General features: G+C 43.9%; 1 protein-coding gene across 2 annotated transcripts; it reads left to right on the top strand.

The window, feature by feature from the left end:
- The first annotated feature begins 246 nt into the window (after positions 1-246).
- upb1 (ureidopropionase, beta) lies at positions 247-15,013 on the top strand. Of its 2 annotated transcripts, none has more exons than XM_029259661.1 (10): positions 247-462; positions 1,812-1,983; positions 3,510-3,597; positions 5,965-6,032; positions 7,492-7,653; positions 11,571-11,740; positions 12,283-12,364; positions 12,874-12,916; positions 14,355-14,509; positions 14,759-15,013. In XM_029259661.1, exons 1-10 carry the CDS (start codon positions 365-367, stop codon positions 14,840-14,842), a joined length of 1,122 nt encoding a protein of 373 aa, XP_029115494.1. In that variant the 5' UTR covers positions 247-364; the 3' UTR covers positions 14,843-15,013. The 2 variants fall into 2 exon arrangements, with proteins under 2 accessions (XP_029115494.1, XP_018587294.2); XM_018731778.2 differs by having other exon boundaries at positions 5,938-6,032.
- The last annotated feature ends 2,455 nt before the right edge of the window (positions 15,014-17,468 follow it).

Here is a 17,468-nt window from a genome sequence, read left to right as displayed (position 1 = left end):
TATGTTTACCTGTGAGTAATGAAACACATGCTTTTCCCCTTCATATAGCACGGTTTTGTTACTGTAAAAAATATTCAGGTTAAGTACCTCAACCAAAGGAAGTACAATGGAGATTCAAACCCGGGACATACAGATTGCAAGGCAGCAGTCATAAACACTACATGCCCCAGTAACCCTGGTGTGTTTGTCTGGGGTCAAGGGAAAAGGTTAAAGGTAGGAATGTGTGGTTTAACCAATGGACTCAAGGGGAGGTGGAGGAATGTTTGCAGAGACGGGTGGGGTTCCCAGAGTGGATAAAAACATAATTTTGCGGTGATTAGAAAGCATATGAAGGAAGCATTAAATCGTTCCCGGGAACTTCACAATGTGTGAGTATGAATCGCTGGAGAGGACTCTGGAGAAGTACATCCCCCCAGATGAACTAAAGGAGGTCCAACGGATCTTAATGGGAAATGGTTCCAGGTAGGTGAGATGTGTTTGTATCGAACACAGTAAATAATGAGCCCCTGTGAGGGATACACGTTCTTTTCACTCAAATATATGGCTTCATTACGTATATGAAAGGGAAATGCGTGTGTTACAGTTGTGTTCCTATACAGTTACGGGCCATTATGAGCTATATGATCACCGCTAATGCCGTCCTTCGCCTACTTTATGCTTCTTTGTACACTTTACACACTTGTTATGGTTCTTTCAGAAATGTGCGAACCACATTATTGAAACAATGTCGAAACAAAAATAGATGGAATATATTTTTACAAGGTTATTATCTACACAACTTTGCAGCGGGTAAAAATTAAACTGGGTGGATTGTTTCAATGAAGATTAACTGACATCTGCAGGGGTTTAGACAATCAGTTATTCATTCACTCGAACTTTGTACCGACTTCCGCTGTCCAGATGTGGACTTAAAGCCTGCTACACCTGTACGTACATCACTCAGTGTTACACTTACAGGGACCAATATGTGTTCCTGCAAAATAACACCCTACAGTTCATGTCCAACTTCACTGTTTGGGGCAGCAGGTGGTGCACTGGTTAGTGTCCTTGTCTTGCAGTCGGAGGTTTCCCAGTTTGACTTCTGCTCCTGCTGTAGCCCCTTTGGTCTCAGTATTAACCCTGCACTGATACAGTAAGAATACCCTGTTGCACTGGGGTAAATCACACACACACACACACACTCATTTTCTGAACTGCTTGTCCCATATGGGGTCACCAGAGCCTACCCAGCAACACAGGGCATAAGGCCAGACGGGGAGGGGACACACCCAGGATGGGATGCCAGTCCATCGCAAGGCACCCCAAGCGGGACTCAAACCCCAGACCCACTAGAGAGCAGCACCACACCCCCAGACTGGGGTAAATCATTCTAAAGTTATCTAACACTCATCAACATTAAGGTTTAAAGTTGATACTTTTTGTTTTTTACATTTCATTTTAAGTACCTGGATCTGTTAGTAAGATAAACTTGTAATCCAAAGTATTATTCCAGCATTACTGCAAATTAATTATGGGGGCGTGGTGGCGCAGTGGGTTGGACCGGGTCCTGCTCTCCAGTGGGTCTGGGGTTTGAGTCCCGCTTGGGGTGCCTTGCGACGGACTGGTGTCCCGTCCTTGGTGTGTTCCCTCCCCCTCCGGCCCTACGCCCTGTGTTGCCGGGTTAGGCTCACGTTCCCCGCGACCCCGTTTGGGGCAAGTGGTCAGAAAGTGTGTGTGTGCAAATTAATTATTAATCATACTCAATCCAGCTTGCAGATGGTTGTATTTCATTTAGCTCATTTCCCGACACCACGATTCGTGTGGGTTCACAGGGAGCTGGAGCTGCCGCGGTGCGCCGTGGAGGCCGCTTCGGCGCGGAACTTCGAGCTGCGGGGCTGTGCGTTCGGAGCCGCGCCGGAGCAGCTGCGGCAGCCGCGAGTCGTACGCGTGGGCCTCATCCAGAATGCCATCGTCCTGCCCACGAGCGCCCCGGTCCTCCATCAGGTCTCACATAGAGCGCACCGCGTGTCACTGACTCTGCAATAAACCGGAAAAATACTTGCTGTTCGTGCTCCTTAGCAAATGGGCAGCAAAAACATTTCAGTGTTTTCAGGTAGGGATACAGTACGTGACACTTGTAATACTGTAGCTCACACACACTTACCTTTGCAATACACCATTTACATCACACTTATTCATTTAGCTGATGCTTTTCTCTAAGGCAATTTACAGCTGCTCACAACGATTCACCCGTTTATACTCGTTTATACAGATAGATATTTTTTGGACCATGTAAAATTATTCAGCTTTCCCTTGTTTTATTGGCTCAACGCAGAATCCTTTTCAGAAATAATATTTTGTAAAAAATGAATAGGTTTATTTAGAATAACACGGTACAGTTATGAATTCCGGGGGGGTGTGGTGGCACAGCAGGTTTGGCCTGTGCCTGCTCTCTGGTGAGTCAGAGGTTCGAGTCCCGCTTGGGGTGCCTTGTGGTGGACTGGCGTCCCGTCCTTGGTGTGTCCCCTCCCCCTCCAGTCTTGTGCCCTGTGTTGCTGGGTTAGGCTCCGGTTTTCCGCAACCCTGCTTGGGACAAGTGGTTTTAGACAATGTGCGTGTAAATCCTTGCAGGACAGCTAATAATGCAGTGATTCAAACTACTGCCTTTAAATCTGAAGGTTGCAGGTTCAATCCCTACCTGTGGCTGTAGTAGCCCTGAGCAAGGTAATTACCTGAAATTGCTCTGGATATGTTACCCAGCTGTATAAATGGGTAAATAATTGCAACCTTAACAATACAAGTTGCTTTGGAGAAAAGTGTCAGCTAAATGAATGAATAGTTTTAATAATTTAAACGGCACCGTTGGGTTTTGCCTTCATAACCTGTGTCCTAATTTAGACACACAGCTCCTCTCCACCAAGGCCCTCCAGCAGATGAGACATGTCTCTATGTTGCTCTTGTCACAGAGCAATTCCATCTCACCCACGTCTTGCTTGGAGCATAACAAGATCTGCTCTCTTAAGCTCATGCTGGAGCAGGTGCAGATCTTGGACATCATTCTATAGGGGTTGTGCTAACATTCACTTTGAATTCCAGTTGTTATTGCTCCCTACGGCAATCTGCTCTCTTTGCCAGGTCTCAGTCACAACTCACCACGGGGCGTTCTAATGAGTGTTTGCGAACGTCTGGCGGTGAGCAAAAGCGATCTTAATTTTGAGCTCCTGCATCATTATGCTTTTGGCTTACAGCACCGATGGCGGGGCAGCGCTATGGTGCGGTGTGATGACTCGCTCCGTCATCCTCGCGCCCTCGCCTCGTTCCCTGCTCCAAAGTCGCGGGTCGGAGTCAGCGCCCGCGAGCGCGGCCTAAATCGGAGCTAATTTCCAATCTAAATGCAGATGACCTCCGATTAGCTTCCCAGGCGAAGTGCTGTCCAGCAGACAGGAACAGGTGGAGCTCTAATTAACAGCATGCCAGCGGTGGCGGGTACACAGAGCGGCACGGTTCACCCCTGCATTCCCTCCACGCAGATCGACGCCCTGCACGGACGATTGGCCGACATAGTGGAGGTGGCGGCCATGTGCGGGGTCAACATTGTCTGCTTCCAGGAGACCTGGAGTGAGTACCTCCTCGACACGCCTTCTCTGACGGGGCTCGCTTTCATATCGTACTTTAAGATAGTGCTGAATGAATGATCATGAATCCATGCATAGAGGGACACCTGGTAGTGTAGGGGTTAGAGCTGCTACCTTTGGAGCCAAAGGTCACAGGCTTGAATCTCACCTCCAGCTGTAGTATCCTCAAGCAACATACTTACCCTAAATTTCTCCAGGAAAAAGTTCCCAGCTGTACAAACGGATAAACAGTTGTACGTAGATTAACATTGTAAGTCACTTTGGAGAAAAGCATCAGCTAAATGAATAAATGTAATGCCTGCTTTGAATTCTGTACTGATTTGAATGGGTAGGGTTAATTATTTAACTAAAAATTTTCTTCAAGGTGATTTATCATGTTTGGTTCGTAATTTAAGACACCTATACTGATTTACCCACTTGTTCAACTGTACCGTATCAGGTCAGGGTAAGTACTTTGACCAAGGGTACCGCACTATTTTAGGGGCACAGTGGTTAAAATTATTGTCTTGCAGTTGGAAGACCCAGGTTCAAATCCCCTCCTGCACTAGTACTCTTGACTGAGGTTCTAACCCTGAACTGATGTACTAACCTTGAATAAATCAGTAAATCAGTGTAAGTAGCTTAGAGTACAAATGTAACATTTGTAAGTTGCCTTGAACAAATGAGTCAGATGATTAATACTTGACAATTATGGCTGGACTTTTAGCAAAATGCTCTCCTATCCCATTGAGAACTTGAATATGTGTGAGCCTTGTGTTAGAAGATCGGGGTCTCCTTCTTGGGATGTGAGCATGTAGGAGGCAGCCGTGTGCGTGTCGGCCTGGGCGATCGCTTCCGTAGTCCTGTTTGCTTTGGCCACCGAGCGACATTTTGATGCTCTCCAATGATCTGATAAAAGGGGTCCCACGGTTCATAAAGACCACCCACACAGCCCCCCTTTCCCAGGTCAGCAGTGTATCCGGAAGGCTGTGGAGAGTACGTCTGCACATGTGAACATGTAAACGTGTGTTCTGCTGCACAGCTGGTATATAATTAGACTGAAGGTTCAATATAAATGAACTGCTAATGGAGAGGAACAATGCCAGTGAAAAGTTTGAAGAGATCTGCTTCAAATCGGCGTTGTCTAGACCAAAAACACAACAGTTGGACTTCCAGCAAGTTGATGTCAGTCTCATCAAATATTCTGGTTCCACTGTGGAATGCTGATATACTTACATTATACACACACACATATTTTCGGAACCGCTTGTCCCATAGGGGGTTGTGGGGAACCGGAACCTACCCGGCAACACAGGGCGTAAGGCCAGAGGGGGAGGGGATACACCCAGGACGGGACGCCACTCCATCGCAAGGCACCCCAAGCGGGACTCGAACCCCAGACCCGCCCGAGAGCAGGACCGTGGTCCAACCCACTGTGCCACTGCGCCACCGCACCCCCTCTGCTTACATTATATTTACATTTATTTATTTAGGAGAGATGGGGGCGTGGTGGTGCAGTGGGTTGGACTGGGTTCTGTTCTCCAGTGGGTCTGGGGTTCAAGTCCTACTTGGGGTGCCTTATGACAGACTGGCATCCCGTCCTGGGTGTGTCCTCTCCCCCTCACGCCCTGAGTTGCCGGGTTAGGCTCTGGCTCCCCGTGACCCCGTATGGGACAAGTGATTCACAAAGTGTGTGTGTGTATTTAACAGATGCTTTTCTCCAAAGCGACTTCCAATGAACTCTATGTAGTGTGATCAGCCCACACACCTTATTCACCAAGGTGACTTACACTGCTAGATAAACTACTTACAATGAGTCACTCATTCATACATCATGTGATCTTTTGTCAACATCATATGATACAGAGATGGTGAGCACAATGGTTTGTATCTGTGTGGTTCCCAATGTCCAACATGGAGGTGGCAGCATCATGTTGTGGGGCTGCTTTGCTGGTCACAGAATTGGTGACTTTTTGCCGAGTCCAAGGCAATCTCAGCCAGCACAGCTATCATAGCACATTTCAGAAGCATACTGTCCCGTCACGATTACTGCTAGTTTGACAGACATTCATCTTTCAACACAAAACCTTCCTGAAATATGCCTGAAACAAAGTTCTGTAACAATTGTCTGGCAAAGCAGGAAAGTGAGAGACAACAAAACAGCAAGTGAACCCAAACTTTTAAATGGTAATATAGATATAGGACATGGTTTTTGAACATTTCGGTCTCTCACAGGTCTTCACCTTCAGTTTGGAACTGATATTTCAGATGGTTCTTAACAAACTTTTCCCCTTTGTGACTTGTCCAATATAATGTTGCATTTTCCCTCTGCAATTCCCCGAAGCCATGCCCTTTGCTTTCTGTACCCGAGAAAAGATGCCGTGGACAGAGTTTGCAGAGTCTGCAGAAGAGGGACACACCACCCGCTTCTGCCGAGAGGTGAGAGGTCACGACCCTTAGGGTTAAATTCAAACATGTTGTTATACAGTATTAAGTCATCTGTGAATTAATAAAACCTCAAATGTGAATTAATGAAGTCATAATGAATTAATGAAGTCATTCTCTTCCCTAAGTGCACATGTGCAGTACTAGTTAGGCATATGGTTTAATGGTTCTGGAGATATGGTTATTAACCATATGCTCTGGAAATACAAATATTAAAAGTTAATATTTTAAAATAAACATAGAATCCCCAGTATCATGTTCTGCTTGCTGGTGGAAAACTGTGAGCAATGGGAGAAATATGGAAAGGTACTGTACCTCATCCATAAATGTTTATAAGACCTTTGACGTGTCTGTCCATTATTTCACCTGCTCCCCCTCCTCCCCAGCAGCTGACTAAATTTACCGCACTACAGTGTCTACAGACAGCATTCACAGTGCTCCATCACCAGGACTGAGGCTCATCTCTCCTCTCACTCATCTCACACACACACTGTGATCTGTTGCTCCATCCTGCTTGTGGTGTGTGGATGGGGGTGGGGTCAAAGACCTCAGTTATTCACTTCCACCCTCCCCAGTGAAAAAGACAAACTGTGGCTCTCACGTCCTTGTCATTTATCAGCCGGTGCGTAATGAAAAGGGCACAAAGTGGAGGAGGGGTGTACGCCTCAGCCACCCCCAGGGCCGGGAGAGACGAGCTCTTCCACACGTAGCCACCCTGCCCCGCCCTCGCCATCACTGACAGGCTCCCTCCACACTACGGTGGACCCTTCATGAAAAATCTGCATTCTAACATCATTAGTCCTTAGACATGTCCTATTGCGGGAAAGTTGATTTCACTCTATATTCATTCATGTGAGGGTAGCAGGTGGCATAGCTTTTCAAGCTGCCGTCTTGCACGCCAAGGACGCGGGTTTGAATTCTCACTCATGCTGAAGAATCCTTGGTCAATGCAAATAAGTCAGACTGATTCCTGATCACCTTCCTACTCTTTTTTTTTTAGCGATACACAGACATTTGCGTACATTACAAGAATAGCTGTGTAAAGGTTTATCTGGGCCTGATGTTAAAGTTATGGTGCATGAACATTTAGACCTTACATGAACTTAAGAGATGACAGGCGAAGTGGGTCTGGAAGAGATGAGTTTTCAGACCCTTTTAAAATGTGGACAGAGATTCGGCAGTTCTGAGTGAGGGAGGAGGGCGTTCCACCACAACGGAGCCAGAACCGAGAACCTCCATGCTTTACCTTTCGTGCGTGGGACCACCAAATGGGCAGATGTGGAAGAGCGTTGCAGTCTGGTTGGGGTGTAGCAGTTGATGAAGTCTTGTAGATAGCTGGGAGCAGTTCTATTGATGCATTTGTAGGCTATAACTAGGGTCTTAAATTTGATCCAGACAGCTATAGGAAGTGATGAAAGGAATGTGTCAATGTCACCCTTTGTTTTTGCAACAGCTGGCAAAAAAGTACAACATGGTGGTCGTGTCGCCCATCCTGGAGCGGGACGAGGTGCATGCTGGGACACTGTGGAACACGGCAGTCGTGATCTCCAACTCAGGCAGTGTTCTGGGCAAAACACGCAAAAACCACATACCAAGGGTTGGCGATTTCAACGAGGTGGGTGCTGATTCCATGTCTGCTGTGAACAGTTAGTGGAGTCTCTCTCACGACAGTAGGCTCCTGAAATCTGGAGTCAACTTGATCCATGAGTCTCGAGGAAAACACCCAGCAAAGTAAAAACAAATGAAGGTTTCTCATACAGGCAGCAGCTACTCTAGTGTAGCGGTTAAGGGCATTGACCGATAATCCGAAAGTACTTTGATCTACTTCTGCAAGTGCCATTAACAAAGTTACTTACCATGAATTGCGTAAGTACAATACTTTGTGCTACAATAGCATAAATGTATAAACAGACTGCTGCTGTAAAAACTTAACATTGTACATAAGTTGCCTTGAACAAAGGTATCAGCTGAATAGAAAGTAAAATTTGAGATACAGATTTTCCAGGGATCTGAACGTTTTTCATATATTTATTTTAAACTGCATTTTTTTTCCCCACCAGCCATTTTTCTTAAAATTCTGCCTGCTGCAAAGTGAAAGTGGCCTGCATTTTCACTCCCCGCCATTAGTTGGCAGCAAAACGCACTAAAACAGAATCCAAGTAAAGAACCACCCTAATTCAACTCATTTTCACAGTGTTTACAGCTCATGTCTGGTGTTTCTCAGTATCAATGATCAATAATAAGAGGAAAAATGCAACATTTACATTTATTCATTTAGCAGATGCTTTTGTCCAAAGCGACGTACATCTCAGTAAAAGTACAATTTATACATTACATTAAAAGAAAATGTATGTTTTTAACATGTATTTAAGGGATGTTAATTTTATTCTAGCGCAACGTTAATACAAATATCGAACTAAAAAGTCTTACATTTTAGTTATACCTGAAGTTTTCACAGAACCTGATAACTCGAGGGACATTGGTACCAGTTAGACTTTGTTATTATGAACAGATTTTTGGCTCCAGTTGTAAGGTGGACAAGTAATGTAATGGCTAATAACGTAGTGGGTGATTCAAAGCAACTTTGCAACCTTAGCAACCTTCCCTTTGTGAGCTAACAGCCGTAACCACTACTCCGTCTTCTGTCCATACATGGCCCATACACTGTACCATCCAACAACAATGCTTCCTCCACCAGCATGATCTTGCAGGCTAATGGCTTATTGATCCAAGACCATGTACACTACTCTTACTTTAAACCGCCATCTGACTCATTTGATTTTTCTGCTCTTTGCTGGGAAAGTTTCAGTGACACTGCCAACAATGCAGTAGATGCAGGAAGTCACACTTTGATGAAATTAGGGTCAAGTATCTGAGTCTCCTCTGGTCCAGGCCTTATCTCAGCTTGAGTTTGATTATTAGTGCTTGAAACTGATGCACACGTCCACGTGGGCTGCAGTTTCCATTATTTAATCATACTAATGACCCGGTGGATTTCTTGCCATGTGCTAATTCCTCGAAGAACTCCCTAGATCGAGTAATGCAATATTGCGAACTGCGTGTAATCTCGATCACTTGTCTTGATTCAATATCATTTTTGCCTGGATTTGCACCAAAGTGCTCATCCAATACTGGAATCGCTCACAGTAAATCATTTTCTCAAGTTGTCTTTCGTTTCCGTGCTCTTGATTTTCGAGGGATTACGAACTCGATATAGTTCTTATCGGCTAACTGAATATCCCAGAGCGTGCATTCCGCTTTGCTTATATCAATTCATTAATTAATTCAACATCTGATTGGCAATATTTTTGGAGGCCCTGTTGTCTCGGCGGCTCTGGGCTGCAGAGCCTTCAAGTCACATGTTAATCCTGCCATCTTTAGAGAAGGGAACTGTTGATCGCCTCCGGGTGACTGCTCTTATTGATCTCAGTCGGCTCCATCGATCCCCTCGAGTCCTCGTTTGTGCCTTCCTGTGCTCTACGAGTAATACACTTCCCAGAAGTGTGTGGCCGCCACTCTTCCTGGAAAACGAGCCCTGCTGCGACCCATGAATTGTAGAGGCAAAAAAAAACAAAAACATGTCAACAAAGGGACTCCTTCTTGGAACTGAGTTTGGGATTAGCTACGGCGTTGCGAGTCGGGCGCAAACTCATTGATCGTCTCTTAAAATGTATTGCACCAGTTATCCTAAGTGACTGCCAACAAGCTCACCGGCCTTTTGCCGCCTTTCTTTTGACACCGGTTAGCATGAAATCGTCCCGTCTCAGTCAATTCCTAATGGGATGTGGCTCTTCAAGGGCAGCTGCCTCTGCTCGGCCTCTGCTGGTTATCAGAGAAAGAAGATTATTGCTTTAATACCCAAGCGTGTTCGCAAACCCAAGGGATTTCACATGTTGGATGCTCCTTCACATACACTCAACATACAGAATATGAGGATAACCATAACATTTGAAGGAAAGTATTGGAAATAAATGCTATACAAACAGTATAGTTACATTTATTCCGCTAGTTGATGCTTTTGTCCGAACAGACTTTCAGTGTTAAGCTACTTACCCATTTATACAGCTGGGTAATTTTTTTACTGAAACTTTACCTTGCTCAAGGGTACGACAGGTGGAGGTGGGATCTGAACTTGCTACCTTTGGATCGAAAGGCAGTAGCTCTTAACCATCATGCTAACATAATATGTGCATAGAGGTGGAAATAGCAGAAATACTAGACACAAATAGGAGTTGCTGGAGATGCTTCAAGAAGTAGACATTGTTGGGCAGCTGCTGGTACAGTGGATGGAGTTGCTGCCTTTGGATCCAAAAGTAGCCAGTTTCAATCTTGCCCACTGCTGCAGGACCCTTGAGCAATGTACTTACCCAAAATGGCCCAGCTGTAAAAAGGGGTAAATAATTGTAATTAAGTTGCACTGTAGGAGAGCGTGAGCGGAACGATTAAAAGTAAATTGCTCCAGTAAAAATTACCCTGCTGCAGAAAAGCATAAATTGCCTTAGAGAAAACCATGAGCAAAATATGTGAATATAGACTGTACTCTGTTCGTGTGCTACCAGTGTAAAGCCCCAGTTACATTCAGTTGGTCTGGAGCTGGGTGCCGTCAGTGAAACTTCAGTGTCCATTCAGGTGTGTGTATGGATTGTACCGTGAAACACTAATTATGATGTCGACAAGAGTCATTGTCTGAGGGGAGAAATTATTTTTGTGCATTTTTCCTTTAGTCCTTTATTGGCTTGAATCAAGGGCTTGGAAGAGCCCAAAATGGGCTTTTTGACCCCCAGAAACAAGACGTACAGCCATTTCCCAGCTTCCCGACCCACAGAAAACACGCTATTGCTGATGGTCCAGGGAAGAAACACAACCATAATCCTCTGAGGTCAGAGGGGCCTCTGAGCTGCTTTCAAAAAACAGACAACGCTCTTCCCTTCAACCATTATGATGTACAATGTCTTCAATAATAATCTGTCACTAAATGCTGTATGTTATATTTATACCATCTGTTATGAGGTTCATGTTGTTTGTACGTGGTGTGCGAACGTGCCGGAGGGAGCATGATGTTACGGTTGACCTGTCGAGAAGCACGTGTTCTATTTGACCGTCAGAAGTCTTTCAGGGGAAGTGGATCAGCATGACTAGCAGAATATAAATCCAAACAAATTCAGTGCTGCATCGCCGATGGAGCTCATTGTGGTTATTTTTGATAATTCCAGTAAGAAGGTTACTTTGTCCAGCTAGGACTGTACACTGCGCTGCATCACCCTTATTCATTAAGTCACTCGACCTTCTTCTCGTCAGAGGTCTGGAGAAGGTGCTCATTGCAAGCAATGCACGGTAAATGGTTAACAGCATGGTATTCGGGAGTATTGGTTTGATTTTTGATTTGAAATGGACCGGCAGGTAAAAAATGTGTGTAAAGAACATGTGTTGTATGGAGGTGAGATGGGATGTTCTCACGTAGAGATGTTCTGAGCTGCTGAAGACATAAATCCCATACAGACGACATGTCTATCTCCTGTCCTCATGTTCAAGTCCACGTACTACATGGAGGGCAACACGGGACACAGGGTGTTCTGCACGCAGTTTGGGAGGATCGCGGTCAACATCTGCTACGGTCGCCACCACCCACTCAACTGGTTTATGTACAGCATGAATGGAGCGGAGATCATCTTCAACCCTTGCGCCACCGTCGGAGAACTCAGGTACGAGGGTGGTCATGATGCTCATGTGACTAACAGTTTCTGTCAGTGAATTTTCACGCCTCTTACCACTGCCACCCATACCCTCAAAGGCTATAGAAACCCTTATTTTAATATCAATGCTGAGCCTGATTAATAATTCAGCATGACATATGTGCAAAGTTAAACAGTTTGCCCACAAGACTCCACATTTAAGTCCCTGAGAAGGGAGTGCTGTTCTTTTACCCTTCTCACGGTAGGTTTACTGAAACTGGGAACATGGCACTTCTTATAGTGTGTGAGTGACAGAGAAAGTGTGTGTGTTCCACTGATGTGTGGATGAGTGACCCAGTGTAAGTAGTGTATCTAACAGTGTAAGTGACCATGGTGAATAAGGTGTGTGGGCTGGTAACACTACATAGAGCTCATTGGAAGTCGCTTTGGAGTAAAGTGTCTGCTAAGTGAATAAATGTAATGTAAATGTACTTGTGCTGTTTTTATGAATTGCTCAGCCAATGGTTCTATCCAGATTCATGTAACTGTGACTCTTGCTCCATCTGACACAGTGAACCCATGTGGCCGATCGAGGCACGCAACGCAGCCATTGCCAACCACTGCTTCACCTGCGCCATCAACCGCGTCGGCACGGTGCGTGCGGCTCTTTCAACTCCGTTCTCTTTCACATCACGTGTAAACGTGCCGGTCCCGTCTCTTTCTGCGGGCTCATCGGGATCATCCCAGAGGGCCAGAAAATTCATCATAAGGGAGAGGCCGCTGCAATTTCCCATAATGATCGCAGTAATCCCATGGTAATGAAACTTTTGGCATTTCATGGCTAAAAATAACGACTCCAAGCTGAAGCGCTCGGCCTGGTTCGAGGGTGAGAAAATAATGAGATTACACACACTCCCCTGCGGACATCTTCTATACCCCCCCCACCCTCCACCCCAGCACCATGGGCTCGTATCAGCAAAAGAGCTTAGTACGCTGCAACACGGTGAGCAGATATCGTTCCTCCGTGCGCCCCGCTCATCCGAGCGATGATATGAGACAGAGCAGTTCAGGAGACATCCCCAGTGCTCGTGGCCCCGTACCGCCCCCTACTGTTACCTCGCAGGCTCATTAATGATCCCTGACTGTTTATGGTTTGCTTTTAGGAGTATTTTGAAAATGAATTCACCTCTGGAGATGGAAAGAAAGGTATGTTTTTCTCTGTTAAAACCATACTTAAAAAAACCATCTGAAAGATTTACCTGCCAAATATTTTCCACTGAAATAAGACCAGAATCCTGGCCCAATACTTTGTGAAAAGAATTTTAAAAATAGAAAATAATTAAGGTATTATAGCATATATGATGCACATGTATACATGTAACATAATGGACTGATTTCTGGTTATGTATACTGCTGTATATATTTCATATGGCTAAATGTGTTTTAGTGACATGACAATCACTTACCATGTTTATATTTAACAAAATTGGAAAAATGTTGAATGTTTAAAGGGAAATACAAAAATTATAAGTAATATACTGTTTTATCATTAACAATATGTTAATTTAGTCCAAACTTGCTAATATTAAGTTATTAGTGTAGTGGTTAGAGCTGCTGCCTTTGTATCCAAAGGTTATAAGGTTGAATCCCACCTGCAGCTGTAGTACCCATGAACAAGGAATTTACCCTAAATGGTTCCAGTAAAACTACCCAACTGTAAATTGAAAAATAATTATAAGTAGCTTAACATTATAAGTTGCTTGGAGAAAAGTGTCCATTAAATGAGTGAATGTCTAAAAAACAACCCCTTTTGTTTCACCTCAATGCATTCTACTCTGCACCTGGAAGGTCAACGTGCTCTTTTCTGTTTTCTCACTTATTCATGACAGCCGCCATGTCTGAAAAACACCTGGTGCCGTGGCCTGACGGCCCAGCATGACTGAACCTGGGAAGTGGTGTCACTTTATGGAAAACAAGGTTAAGGGCAACTCAGTGACCCTACCCAGAATGCAATAGCACGGGGTGCGACTGCAAGCCAAACGGTTCCCTCTGCTTACATGTCCAACACAGCCGAACCGGTGGACTGAGTAATCCCACCGCAGCCGTGTTTAGATACTGTTAGCTGCATTATGCATCGAACCATCGATCAATCAACAAAAGTAGTTTTTGATAAATGAACTACGCTCCCCGTCCTGGGTGTGTCCCCTCCCTTCCAGCCTTGTGCCCTGTGTTGCCGGGTTAGGCTCCGGCTCACCGCGACCCCATATGGGACAAGCGGTTTCGGATGGTGCGTGTGTGTGTATATGCTTCACTTTCACCTCTTCTTTTTTGTCATAAACATTTAATTTCTTTTCACTAGAAGACATTTACAGTGAACAATGGTCACACCAAATAACTGTATCCCCAAAACAATCCCCCTTCCCACACTTGACCTCCTCTGATACTAAAACCAACTGCCTGTTAGGTGTCGGAAGACCAGCAGCGGGGACAGCGTGTGGCTTTGGGTGTTTGCTGCAGCAGTCACAGCCTCTGCGGGGATGACTGATCAATCAGAGAAAGCAAATCTGTATAAATCTGTGCAATCCTTGTGCATCCAGACAGGGACATGGTGGCATCGTGGTCCTGTAATTATTTTTCCTCGCAGCTCACCGGGACTTTGGCCATTTCTACGGCTCGAGTTACGTGGCAGCCCCCGACGGCAGCCGCTCCCCAGGCCTCTCTCGGACCCGCGATGGGCTCCTCGTGGCAGAACTGGACCTCAATCTGAACCAGCAAATCGCCGACAGGTGGAGCTTCAAGGTGAGCTGCTCGGGGCCACGTTTCCCCACCATCTCGCTCTCACAACTTACCGTCTTGCAACTTACAATTATTATCTACCTATTTATACAGCTGGGTTATTTTAGTGGCGCAATTTAGGATAAGTACTATGCTGAAGGGTACTGTAGTTGGAGGTGGGATTCACTCATTCATTCATATAAGTTATAGATGACTATTATTTTGTTGAGCAGCACAGGCTTTTCTCCAAGTTGTGTGTTCACGCTCTTGCAGATGACAGGAAGGTACGAGGAATACGCAAAGGAGCTCTCCCAGGTGATCCAGGAAGACTTCAGGCCCAACGCTGTCAGAGAGTGAAGCCTCATCCTCTCTGTTCCTGTCTCTTCGGTGCAACATGTAAACCTCCAGTGACAACAGTGGAGTTTTTCTTATCATCAGCAGAAATGGACAGGGTCATTTTCCATATTTTAGAGAAAAATTACTTCCGTATTACCACTCATTGATATAATAAACAGATGGAATCATAAATTACGCTGTTTGTATTTGATATTATTTGACACTGATATGGCTTTCAACATTTACCTTGCTGTCATCTTTTGCCTGGAGAACCATGAACAAGTACAGGCCCACTGAGGACATTTTACACGCATACTTACGAAATAAACTTGTGAGAAATATCCTGTTTTCACACAAAACAGCCGAGATGGAATTTACTGTCTTGTGGTTCCAGTTGTTCCTCCAGCACGGCCTCCCTCCCTTTAGTGAACCTGAAAAAGCAGAACTCGGAAAATGTTATTCCAGGACCAAGGAAGGCGACACACGGCATAAGATCACAACTTTTACAATAAACTGCAGGTACTTGAAGCTACATCCAGAAAAAAATAATAAATTCTCGCTTCGGATGTCAGAAGCAAACCCCGTTTTAGGGAAAATAAAATTGTACCTCTGAGACCAGCTGTGAGTGATGTTGCAGTGACCCCCCCAGAATAAGTTGGGATCTTACTATTTTTCTCAATCCATTTACTTTCTTTGCAAAAACATTTTTTCTGAAGTGATCTTTATGTCTCGAATTTGACCAGTTATGCAGGCAGCATGGAGCACTGCTTTGTACTGGAGGCACCAAGCTTCAGGTATTTCACCTGGGCCCAGAAGGACAGGTGATTTATTCAGATACCTGTCCCCCATCTCACCTGCCCCCACTCTACTACCTGCTTCATGAGAGCTGATGTTCTTTTGTTTTTTTAAATTCTAGTTTCAGACTCTGTGTGTGTTTGAGACTCGGATGGCAAGTATTTCAGTTTATGGGAATTTAGGAGAGATACTTGAACTCGGGAGACAGGCCTACTTGTATGTATCTAGTATTATACATCAGTGGGAATAAAGGCATTTGTTAAAAAGAAATTAGTGATAAGATCATACACAGATTTGTAAGAGCCTTTTTATTCACTCAAACACTCCAACAGGTGCTTGAATAAAACACTTGTTAAAACTGTAATAAGCACGATTCCGGTTTGACGCACTTCCGGTTTTCCTACTGAAATCTGCTTCCATTCATAGTTTGGGACTAGAAGTACAGAGAAACAGGCATATAATTAATTTATTAATCATTTTAGCCAAATATCATATACACAGGTCCGAACTTGCTAATAAAAACTAATATTTTCTATATTTCTTAAAGAATTTAAGAAGTATATAAAAACTATTGAGGAATACAATAATAAGAAGGCTATTAATACTGTACATTATTCTAATATTTTTAAGGTATTAATGTAATGTCTGGTTATTATTCGAGTGTTTTGTAATGCTTAGTGTATTTATTCTTATTTAGTTATTTATTTCTTTTTATCTAATTCCCCCGGCTAGGTTTGATTGTTCTGGATTAATGTTCTTGTGTTGTGAGTGTTTGAATTGTTCAATTTATATTTAAAAATAAAAGGAAAAAAAGTTGTTTTTTTTTTTTTTTATTATGAAACAAATCACACACAATACCAGAACATTAATTCAGAAGTCAACCTAGCCAGGGGGAATTTTTTTTTTTTTTTAAAAAAAGGAGGAAATTATAAAACACTCCAATAACCAAATATTACATCAAGACCTTAAAAATATCACAATAAGAAACAGTCTTAATAGCCTTCTTATTATCACATTCCTTGATAGTGTCAATGTACTGCTTAACTTCTTTAAGAAAAACAGAAAATATAGGCTTTTTATTAGCAAATTTTGACCTGTGTATATGATATTTAGCCAAAATGATTAATAAATTAATGATATAAGCCTGTTTCTGTGTGCTTATCAAAACGGAAGAACCCAAACAGTACACATTCATAATACAAAGCAAAATCCTTACTCAATTTATCAATAATAAATTTTGAGACATCTCTCCATAGCTGTTTGGTATAACGGCAGTGCCAAAGGAGGTGAGGCACCGTCTCTGGGCGAAGGCTACAAAAAGAACAAATTACATCAATCCCATCCTTGAATTTTCTAAGAAAATGCTTGACAGGATAGAATTTGTGTATAATTCTAAAATATTTAATATAAAATATTTGTGAGTCAACAGCCAAACTTTCTCCCATGGGACCTCGTCAACAAAGGAGTTCCAATAAGCAGTGACATAAGGTAAGGTGGCAACTTCATTCCGAAACAAAGACCGAACCGCTCTGTTATTATTTCTGAGAGACTGCGAAAAACAGATCCTTCCACATGGAGTATCAACTGGGTTCATTCTAGAAACAACAGCAGGGTAAGAGACACCTCCAAGCAGAGTCACAGAACCATTAGGAATAGCCTGCATTACCAGGCCAAACTCTTCCCTTATGACATGAAATCCAAAACATGATATAAAGTCAGCGTAACTCATGAGAACTCCTCGTGAGGTCATCAGCTGGCCCACTAGAAGGATATTTCTCTCAAACCAACTCCTTAAAAAGATACTCCTACGGTACCCTTATACAGGATCTCACCATTGTTCCAAATAAAGTAC

Source organism: Scleropages formosus, chromosome 17 (assembly GCF_900964775.1).
Source record: "Scleropages formosus chromosome 17, fSclFor1.1, whole genome shotgun sequence".
NCBI lineage: Eukaryota > Metazoa > Chordata > Actinopteri > Osteoglossiformes > Osteoglossidae > Scleropages > Scleropages formosus.
This window is presented reverse-complemented; position numbering and strand designations above follow the sequence as displayed.